Raw genomic sequence first — 9,987 nt, 5'->3', positions numbered from 1 at the left:
TGGAGCAGGTTCTGGGACCTGTTGGAGCAGGTTCTGGGACCTGCTGGAGCAGGTTCTGGGACCTGCTGGAGCAGGTTCTGGGACCTGTTGGAGCAGGTTCTGGGACCTGCTGGAGCAGGTTCTGGGACCTGTTGGAGCAGGTTCTGGGACTTGTTGGAGCAGGTTCTGGGACCTGCTGGAGCAGGTTCTGGGAAATGACCCATGTTGTAAAGTACTTAGTTTCCTGGTTGGACAGAAGGACAGGATGCTGGTAAAGTCAGGACTTTTATAACTCGGTCCTGTCTGCTGAAGGAACCATGAAGCTCACTGAATCCTGCTTTAATGCCTGACTGACCTGAGAACAAATATTAGTTCAACCATCTGTTCCTGGATCAGCGTCTCACAGGACAAAAAGGTTTGTGTTTGTTGGACAACACTGGACATCTGTTTGTCTGTGGCATCAAATTTTTGTAACAAACATGAATGTATTTTTTGAAAGATAACATTAACGTGTTGTGAACAAAAAATCACGCTGCTGAGATGAACAGTTTTGAGATATTTGCATGAGAAGTAACAGGAAGTGATGTCATAGGGGAATGTCTGCATGTAAACAGAGCATTGCTACAATAATGAACACAGACTAGAGAAGAATCTGATGGTTATTTTGTATTATTCTGAGTCTATCAGAGAGACGAAGAGTCAAATAATATTTAAATAATGACCAGAAACTTCCTTGTCTGAGAGTTCCCCATGATGTCACTTCCTGTTTCACTTTGGCTGAGCCCAGTTCTGTGAGGAACCTGATAAAATCCTGAGTTCCTTAAATAAATAGATGTTTTCTTTGACTTATTGTGTTTGAAGGATGTGCCCGTCACAGACCCTTTAAAGGTCTGGGTCAGTTTTTGATCTGTACACTTTGACCCGAGGGCAGCAGGAGGGTTAGTGTGAAACCTACAGAGTTCAGGTTGAAGCCCAGGTCAGCCATGACCACGATGGGGGGCAGCCGCTCACTCCTGCCCAGATGGAAGCTCTCAGGCATCTCGTGTTTCTTGTAGACTGTCAGGTTGGGGGCTTTGGACAGAGCATCGTAGACCTCCTGCTCCTTCCCCGGGCGTGGAGTCAGGATTCCAAACCCACCGTAGTCCAGGATCTCGAAGCTGGCCAGCTTGATCAGGTTCAAGTACTTGTTGAGGATGATCTCGTCCACCTGCGGTCTCTTCTTTATGGTGGTCATGCCGTGGTCTGAGGTGATGATGACGTTCAGACTGTCCATCAGATTGTGGTTGTTGATGGCGTCTCTCAGGTAACCGATGATGTAATCGATCTGCGCGATGATCTTCTTTCTGTCGGGGTGGTCCGGCCCCTTGGCGTGGCCCACGTTGTCGGGCTCACCAAAGTACAGCGTGACCAGGTCAAACTCCTCTTTGGAGAACCAGCTGACCACCGTGTCGACGTTCTGACGCCACTCGGTCACATTGTCATCGGGATGACCCACCTCTGCGAGACGAGTTCTGTTGACCGCCTGACCTCTGTAGGAGACTCCGCCCCCCGGGAAGAAAAACGAAGCAGTTTTCAGACCCTGGAAGGAAAAGTTCAGTTAAGATCACAGACCTGAAACCAACAAGGAGGTGTGTTCTGACCCAGGTATGCTGACCCATGACCCACCTGGTTCTGGGCTGTGATCCATAACGGCAGAACTCCGTTGTCCCACCACTCCGATCTCTTCATGCTCTCTTTGTGAGGAACTTTCAGGTTGGTGGTGGTGTTGAACATCATGTTGTGGACCACTTCATGGTCCTCCACCCACCTGCCTGATGGACACACAAACGCTCAACACTGTGACCCTGAACTGGTCCAGGCCCTGACCCAGGTCCTGACCTAGATCAGTCCTTTTAAAAATATAAAATAACCAGAGTTCTTGATAAACGGTTCAGAGGATTTCCGTGGAATCAGAGATAAATCTACTAATATCTAATACCTGTTTGTAATAACATCTGTAATAACACCTGTAGTAACATCTGTAATAACACCTGTAGTAACATATGTATAAAAACACATGCAATAACACCTGTAATAACATACTATCTGTAATAACACCTATACTAACACCTGTAGTAACGTCTGTAGTAACACCTATAGTAACACCTGTAGTAAGGTCTGTAATAACTAGTAACATCTGTATAAAAACATATCTAATAGCACCTGTAGTAACATCTGTAATAACACCTGTAGTAACATCTGTATAAAAACACATGTAATAACACCTGTAATAACACCTGTAGTACTATAATACTATCTGTAATAACACCTATAGTAACACCTGTAGTAACGTCTGTAATAACACCTATAGTAACACCTGTAGTAACGTCTGTAATAACACCTGTAGTAACACCTGTAGTAACATCTGTAATAACAACTGTAGTAACACCTGTATAAAAACACATGTAATAACACCTGTAGTACTATAATACTATCTGTAATAACACCTATAGTAATACCTGTAGCAACATCTGTAGAAAAACACATGTAATAAGACTTGTAGTAACACCTGTAGTACTAAAATACAATCTGTAATAACACCTGTAGTAACATCTGTAATAACACCTGTAGTAACATCTGTAGTACTATAATACAATCTGTAATAACACCTGTAGTACTATAATACAATCTGTAATAACACCTGTAGTAACACCTGTAGTACTATAATACAATCTGTAATAACACCTGTAGTAACACCTGTAGTACTATAATACAATCTGTAATAACACCTATAGTAACACCTGTAGTAACGTCTGTATAAAAACATGTAATAACACCTGTAGTAACATCTGTAGTATTATAATACAATCTGTAATAACACCTGTAGTAACACCTGTAGTACAATGATACAATCTGTAATAACACCTGTAGTANTCTGTAATAACACCTATAGTAACACCTGTAGTAACGTCTGTATAAAAACACATGTAATAACACCTGTAGTAACACCTGTAGTACTATAGATAGTACTAGCTGCAGTACTTGCTGTTAAACAGTAGCAGTACAGTACGTACCGGTGATGGTGGTGAAGTGGGATGGCGAGGTCATGGTCAGCATCGGGGGGGTGATGTACTTGGCTTTGACCCCGTCCACAGCCAGCTGGTCCAGGTTGGGCGTGTCCACGTCCTGGTCGTAGTCCCACCTGAAGCCATCGAAGGACACCAGCAGCAGCTTCTTCCTGTCCTCGCTCTTCTTCAGGGGCGTGCAGACCACCCTGCTCACCACCAGCACCAGCAGGAGGAACAGGTCGAGCTGCAGCCTCATCTTCAGCTTCAGTGTGAGTGCCTGCAGCTCAGCCCGCCCTCACCTGTGCAGGTGAGTCTGGTTAATGCTTAACTGGCTTCGTCTGATAGAGATCTGCTGATGAGGGACGAGACCTTCGACTGATGGACCTCAGGAGGACCTGATAGCAGCTCTGAAGCCACGTAAACTGTTGTCAGGAAACAACACTTTATTTCTTTTACTCTCATTTCTTTGGTTTGACTTTAGTTTCTGAGTACAGAGTGAGACGAAGCCTCAGCAAGACTCAGGAAACAACCAAGTTCTCATTTGTTTCAGATCATGGTTTATAAATCAACGTCTGAAAAGCACCAAAATTTATTTATTTATTTATTTATTTATTTATTTGTTTATTTTTATTATTTATTTAAAGTGAATCTGTGTTTTCCATGTTTGTGATCATATAACTTGATGATGATAAAAATGTAAACTTTGGATTCAGATTTATGGATGTGGAAAAATAAAAGCTTCAGATCGCTTCGTTTCTTTCAGCACTTTATTACAATCAGCTGTAATTATTAACTGGAGGAGACGGTTTTATCAGCTGAGGGGAGATTTTACTGTAATCTGTAATCTCTGTTCAGTCCATCGTTATCAGACAGAAAACTTTCAGTAAAGTTTTTCTCTTTGGATCAAACTATGATGAAATTAGGGCTGCTATGATTAATCGACAATTAATCGATAATTAAAATAATCGATGACTAATTTAATAATCGATTAATTGTTTTCTTTTTTTGTTCTTTACTTTGTTTTTCTCTCCAAACTGTTTTGGTTTAAATTTTATATTGATGTTAAATCTTTTAAGCTTTTTTTGTTAAAGAATTGACTCTTGAGTGCATATTGTGTCAATGAAAAAACTATTACAGAAAATATGACAATATTAAAGAACTGTTCTTGTTAATTTGATGAAAACATTTTAAATATCCAGAGCACTCACATCAGAATAACTTATAGATTTGTTGTTAGAATAATCGATTAATTGAAAAAATAATGGTTAGATTAATCGATTAGAATTTGTTTGATACAGCACTAGATGAAATAATTTCCATCAGTCGTTAAATTGATTTAATTCATGTTTAACAGCATCACTGCTCTCTGAAACAATGTTTTACAACAAATACATGATCTAATTAAATTAATTAAAATCTATTTTGACTGAAAATATCCCAGTTAGTAATTATGATTTAACTTTTCAGACATTTTAACAAGTATTTTAAATAGAATTTTATTCGAAACGAACCGTTTTTTTCTATTTTGATGATTGTTAATCTGCTGAGATTCTCTGTTTTCTGACAGACTGTAGTTTCGTGAGGGCAACATTTAAAAACACGGCTTTTATTTTGTAGAACAGACCCGGAAGCAGAAAGAAGTACATCCTGTTTGTAGGTTTATGTTGCTCTAACGTGATGTCCTTGGTTTATGCTTTAAATAAAAAGATATTAACTTGATGTAATTTTGAACTGTAAACAGTTGTTTTTAATCCACTGTAGTTTCTGGATAATCTGACGTTGTTCTGGATTTTCTGAGCAGGTTTGTTGTTTCAGAAACTTAAAAATAATCTCGCAGTGCCGATCAGGAAGCTAGCTTAGCTTAGCTTAGCTTAGCTTAGCTGTTGTTAGCCTGTCTAAACGGACCGAACAGCTTCTGATTCTGGTTTTATCACGTTGTAAATGTCTAAGTGAAAATGTTTTAGCGGTAATAAATGATAAAATGTTTGTTTTTTTCGGTATATGTTTGTTTTGGGAATGGTTAATTTAAAAACAGTTTGAGATCATCTGAGGGAAAAGGAAACTGAGTCACAGAATGAATGAATCCAGTAAAACTGCTCAGAGAAACAAAAACAACATAAATGAGTTAAATCTGTTTCCGGTCATAACAGGATGAGTTTGAACTGATTTTTTCGTGTTTTTGTGGCAGAAATGTTCTGGAACCTGAGACCAGTGCTGACGTCACTCATTCAAGGTGGGTTTCCCCTGCAGACCACCCTGATCAGATGACTGACCTCTGACCCAAGAGATGAGGACAGATGTACAACGTCAGAGACGTGACCTGTTGACAGCGTCCTCTTTGTCTCCGCAGCGTCCCAGCTGGCCTGCGCCTGGCCGGGACCCCTCCTCTCCAGGACCATGACCACCCTCAACCAGCTGCACCGCAGGGGGAAGTACAAACCTAAACCCAAGCCCCTGGGCCCCACGTTCGGCCGCCCTCAGATCAAAGGTGTGGTCCTGAAGACCATGAACAGGAAACCCAAGAAGCCCAACTCTGCCAACAGGAAGTGCGCTCGCGTGCGTCTGTCCAATGGGAAGGAGGTGGTGGTGTTCATCCCCGGGGAGGGACACAACCTGCAGGAGCACAACGTGGTCCTGGTTCAGGGCGGGAGGACCCAGGACCTCCCTGGGGTCAAGCTGACCGTGGTCAGAGGCAAATATGACTGTGGTCACGTGGTGAAGAAGAAAAAGTAGCTCCTGTGTGTGTGTGTGTGTGTGTGTGTGTGTGTGTGTGTGTGTGTGTGTGTGTCCACGTTGTTAAATAAATGTTCAGAAACAGAGCAGCTCCAGGGTTTCTCTTGTCTTTTATCAACATGTTTGTTTTTCAACACAAACGACTCAGTTCTTCACTGGTTAAATGAGTTTTTGTTAAATTTACTGATTTTAAAACAAACCAACATCTGTAAACATTTTACAGTTTAACAAGTGATCTTATTAAACACAAGAATAATTCAGAAACATTTAGGGCCAATCCAGATTTACAGCCTGATTTGTGTGACTGAAAACATAAATTTAAATAGTTTATTTTTAATTGTGAATAAATGCGAAATCACTGTTGTTTATGAAACAAACATAATTAGTTGTTTTGTCATTCTGAGCACTTTAAAGCAGATTTATGTTTCACATGTCTGACCTGGTTGAACCTGAGAGGATTAATGTTTTCAGAGACATTAATCATGTCTGACATGTTCCTGATGAAAAGGACCAGTTTAACTTTGTTTAAATCCTCTGAAACAGATTAAATTAAATTAATAAAGAATAAAAACTGAGCTGCAGTTCCGGCCTCCGGCCAGCGGCGGCAGCACTGAGCCGAGGAGGCACCGGCGCCATCTTTGTTTCTTCATCAACATCACTTCCGGTGTCTGCTTTGTTTGTTTCTCTGTCGGAACCAGCGGTTCTGCTCAGCAGATCAGTCACACCTGTCCTCAGGTGTGGACCATGTGGACGCGCTGGGCTCGTTGGACCTGACGTCCTGATTCGACCCGGCCCGCCTCCGCTGCTGCTGCTAGCATCACAGCTAACGGTTCTGGTCCCACAGGTCGGTTCTGATTGTTTTTTATTGGGTCAGTGTTTATGTTGAGCTTTAATCAGCTGGTTCATGTTAACCTGAACATCTCAGCTCTGATTGGCTGATTAATGTTTGATTTAAGTCTTCAGTAAATAAATAAAATGATTTGATTTGATGAAGATCAAATCAGAACCACTGATTGGATCAGATGGATGGGTTTTGTGTGTAAAAACAAAACAATCTGTTGTTATTAAATCAAACTGCAGTTTCTACAGTCCTCTGTGAATCGGACGTGCTTTTATTTTGTTAATATTTGAAGCTTTGCTTTCAGAGGTCCTGAGGAGATGAATGGAGTGGAGCAGACAGAGGAGGACTGTCAGCAGCTTCCTGCTCCAGGTCAGAGGTCATCAGGTCACAGCTCACCAGGTAAGCTCAAACTGGGTCAGTTCTGCAGAACCGCTGCCGGTACCAACCCGGTTGAGTGAGAGAGAGGGAGAGAGAGATCACAGTTAGAGGGGCAGGAGTTTGTCCCACTTTCTTTCTTCAGTCTCATGATTATCAAATGTGTAAATAACTCTTAGTTAAGAGAAAAATAAATCAAATAACAAGATTCTTCTGTTTATTATCTGATTAAGAGAAGTCAATGTCTCTTTATATTTGAGACGACCTGTTTTGTCCCAAATTCAGTTTTAACTGGAACAGAGTTCTGTCTGTCTGAAAGGATCCCTGATTAGTTGTAACATTAGACTTCTAAACGGACGGAGCCATTTTATTTGCACACAAAGCATTCTGGGTAAATGATGACGTGGATAGGTCCTCGGTGCGAGGCTGCTAGCGAGCTATATCCACCCTGAAGGTTAATCTTGGACAATATCTGATGATCGACTCTTTTAAATGAAACCAGAGAGCGTTGACAGAGAGGAGAAGGTAGAAATGACTCAGCCTGGAACTGAAAATATGGATGGAGGACAACAGAGCTGCTTCATGGAAGAACAACCTCAGCTTAGCCTGTTAGCCTTTGCGCTAGCACTGACACTATCACCATATATATGTATTAGCTCAGCGCTACACATTCTCCTCTCGTCACTGAGGTCCTCCATCCACATGACAGAGAGGGGAACACAAAAATGACTCAGTTGTAACTGAAAATATGGATGGAGGACCTCAGTTTAGCTTGTTTGTCGCGCTAGCGCGACAAACAAGCTAACCTGTTGTCCTCCATCCATATTTTCAGTTCCAGGCTGAGTCATTTCTACCTTCTCCTCTCTGTCAACGCTCTCTGGTTTCATTTAAAAGAGTCGATCATCAGATATTGTCCAAGATTAACCTTCAGGGTGGATATAGCTCGCTAGCAGCCTCGCACCGAGGACCTATCCACGTCATCATTTACCCAGAATGCTTTGTGTGCAAATAAAATGGCTCCGTCTGTGTTGAAATATATTTTTTAACTTTTACTTTAAAAATGATAAAAACTAAACATCCTACATTATTTTTACAGTCTTTATTTTACAGTTAAAATATATATTTATCATATAAAGTCTAATGTTACAACTAATTGAGGATCCCTTTAAAGGGGCGTGTCCGAGGCCTGAGGTGACCACTACATACACAGACTGTGCAGAAAAAACTGACAAGAAAACCAGTCATGGCAGACTGATGATCCCGGGGGGTGTGCAGATAGAGTTGTTTAATGTGTAAACACAAACATGGATGCTTCTCGAGATTGTTGGGAGCAGTGATGGTTGTAGAGTCTAACAGCTGCTGGGAGGAAGGATCTGCAGTGACGCTCCTTTGTGCATTTAGGATGCAGCAGTCTGTCACTGTATACATTATACATGGAGGCTAGAAGCTCTCTTTTAAAGTGCTCACAGCACACTATATAATGTACTAAAATAAAAACAATAAATACAATAAATGTTACTGTGTATATATATATTTTATACAATAAAGACCAGAATAAAAACATGAATCCACAGACGGACAGAGAGGTGAAACACATTGCAAATATGTTGATTCAGTGCAGATTATTAACACTGATGGTTTTCAGAAAGAAATCTGAATAAATAAAGTCTGGAGTTGATGCAGAGTCCAGGTCAGGGTAAAGTACTGCAGTACTTTGTGTAGTAGTATTACTGTAGTATTTGAGCTGTTTAAATCTGATGCAGGATGGTCGGCGGATCTGGACCCCCAGGCTGGCTCCACAACAGACGAGCCGCCGTTAAAACGCAGCAAATCCAAACGCCTTCACTTCTGCTCGCTGTGCGGCCGCGGCTTCGCCGGCCCGTCCCGCCTGGCGGACCACATGGCGGCCCACGCCGGCTACAAGCCGCACAGCTGCTCCACCTGTGGCAAACGCTTCACCAAGAAGATCAACGTGTACATCCACCAGAGGGTCCACACCGGAGAGAAGCCCTACTCCTGCCCACACTGCGGGGTCAGCTACTCCCAGAGAGGCTGCCTGAGGAGGCACCTGGTCCTCCACACCTCTGAGAAACCCTACTCCTGCTCCTTCTGTGGGCGGGGCTTCATCCAGCGCCGCTACCTGGTGCAGCACGAGCGCACGCACACCGGGGAGAAGCCCTTCTGCTGCTCGCTGTGCCCCAAACGCTTCGCCTCCAGGAGCGGCCTGGTGGACCACCAGAACAGCCACGCCGAGCAGAAACAGTACTCCTGCTCGCTCTGCGAGAAGTCCTTCTCCTCCGCCTCGTCCTTCAGGGACCACGTCCAGCTGCACACGGGGCAGAAACGCCACCCCTGCTCGCTGTGCAGCCGCAGCTTCAACCGGCCCGGGCTGCTGAGGAAACACCTGGAGAAACACGCCGACGGCTCGGCCAACAAGGTGAGGAGGGGGCGTGGCCCTGCACCCGCCGCTGCTTCAGAGAGGGTTCTAACGTTTGATTGGTTCCGCAGGAGGAAGAGGCTCTGCACTGCTTCCTGTGTCAGGAGGACTTCAGCTCCTCCAAGCAGCTGCAGGAGCACAAGCGCCTCCTGCACACGGCGCCGCGCTACACCTGCGACATCTGCGGCCGCGGCTTCTCCCGCTCGTCCCGCCTGACCGACCACATCCGCTCCCACACCGGAGAGAGACCCTTCCAGTGTCACGTCTGCATGAAGCGCTTCACCGTGCAGCGAGCGCTCAGGAAGCATCAGGAGATCCACAGCCGGGAGGAGACCACCGCCGCCACCGCCAGGCCACACTGCTCCGCCCTGCAGCCCACAGAGCAGCAGGTGAGACAGACAGGTGTTCCAGAGAGACAGACAGGTGTTCCAGAGAGAGAGAGAGAGACAGGTGTTCCAGAGAGAGAGAGAGACAGGTGTTCCAGAGAGAGAGAGAGACAGGTGTTCCAGAGAGAGAGAGAGACAGGTGTTCCAGAGAGAGAGAGAGACAGGTGTTCCAGAGAGAGAGAGACAGGT

At 43.9% G+C, this 9,987-nt stretch overlaps 3 protein-coding genes and 1 long non-coding RNA gene across 9 annotated transcripts in view; 2 read left to right on the top strand and 2 right to left on the bottom strand.

Annotated features, from left to right (window-relative positions):
• Positions 1-934: 934 nt before the first annotated feature.
• zgc:153896 (ectonucleotide pyrophosphatase/phosphodiesterase family member 7) lies at positions 935-3,478 on the bottom strand (the record flags this gene model as incomplete). The annotated part of the gene is given in 3 exon segments (XM_014022228.1): positions 935-1,558; positions 1,645-1,790; positions 3,033-3,478. Coding segments are annotated over 3 exon segments (1,020 nt in total), but the record flags the coding sequence as incomplete, so codon positions are not given.
• Positions 2,153-3,011, bottom strand: LOC106527368 (uncharacterized). Its single transcript, XR_001311383.1, has 3 exons — positions 2,906-3,011; positions 2,560-2,839; positions 2,153-2,243 (listed from the first exon to the last, which is right to left on the bottom strand). It is a non-coding gene; the product is annotated as an uncharacterized LOC106527368 (long non-coding RNA).
• Positions 3,479-4,650: 1,172 nt separating the features above from the next.
• mrps12 (mitochondrial ribosomal protein S12) lies at positions 4,651-5,795 on the top strand. 2 transcript variants are annotated; one of them, XM_014022209.1, is made up of 3 exons: positions 4,651-4,679; positions 5,215-5,259; positions 5,377-5,795. In XM_014022209.1, exons 2-3 carry the CDS (start codon positions 5,217-5,219, stop codon positions 5,757-5,759), a joined length of 426 nt encoding a protein of 141 aa, XP_013877663.1. In that variant the 5' UTR covers positions 4,651-4,679; positions 5,215-5,216; the 3' UTR covers positions 5,760-5,795. The 2 variants fall into 2 exon arrangements, with proteins under 2 accessions (XP_013877663.1, XP_013877662.1); XM_014022208.1 differs by having other exon boundaries at positions 4,666-4,827.
• Positions 5,796-5,896: 101 nt separating this feature from the next.
• Positions 5,897-9,987, top strand: part of LOC106527351 (zinc finger protein 345) — a 7,161-nt gene continuing 3,070 nt past the window's right edge. For 4 of the 5 annotated variants that reach the window (XM_014022196.1, XM_014022195.1, XM_014022194.1 and 1 more), the window contains exons 1-4: positions 5,897-6,603; positions 6,905-6,999; positions 8,739-9,412; positions 9,484-9,801. In XM_014022196.1, the coding sequence (XP_013877650.1) occupies positions 6,918-6,999; positions 8,739-9,412; positions 9,484-9,801 (1,074 nt within the window). In that variant the 5' untranslated portion in view covers positions 5,897-6,603; positions 6,905-6,917. The remainder of the gene's footprint in view (positions 6,604-6,904; positions 7,000-8,738; positions 9,413-9,483; positions 9,802-9,987) is intronic. The other variant, XM_014022197.1, reaches the window with a different exon arrangement.

Source organism: Austrofundulus limnaeus, unplaced genomic scaffold, assembly GCF_001266775.1.
Source record: "Austrofundulus limnaeus strain Quisiro unplaced genomic scaffold, Austrofundulus_limnaeus-1.0 Scaffold320, whole genome shotgun sequence".
In the NCBI taxonomy this organism is placed as follows: Eukaryota; Metazoa; Chordata; class Actinopteri; order Cyprinodontiformes; family Rivulidae; genus Austrofundulus; species Austrofundulus limnaeus.
Note: the sequence above shows the minus strand (reverse complement) of the source record. Positions and strands in the feature narration are given on the sequence as shown.

Excerpts from the sequence above, each read along its gene's own strand:
- mrps12 (XM_014022209.1), top strand. The coding sequence starts at position 5,217 with ATGTTCTGGAACCTGAGACCAGTGCTGACGTCACTCATTCAAG. Across the intron at positions 5,260-5,376 it reads GCTGACGTCACTCATTCAAG|CGTCCCAGCTGGCCTGCGCC; the intron begins GTGGGTTTCCCC and ends TTGTCTCCGCAG.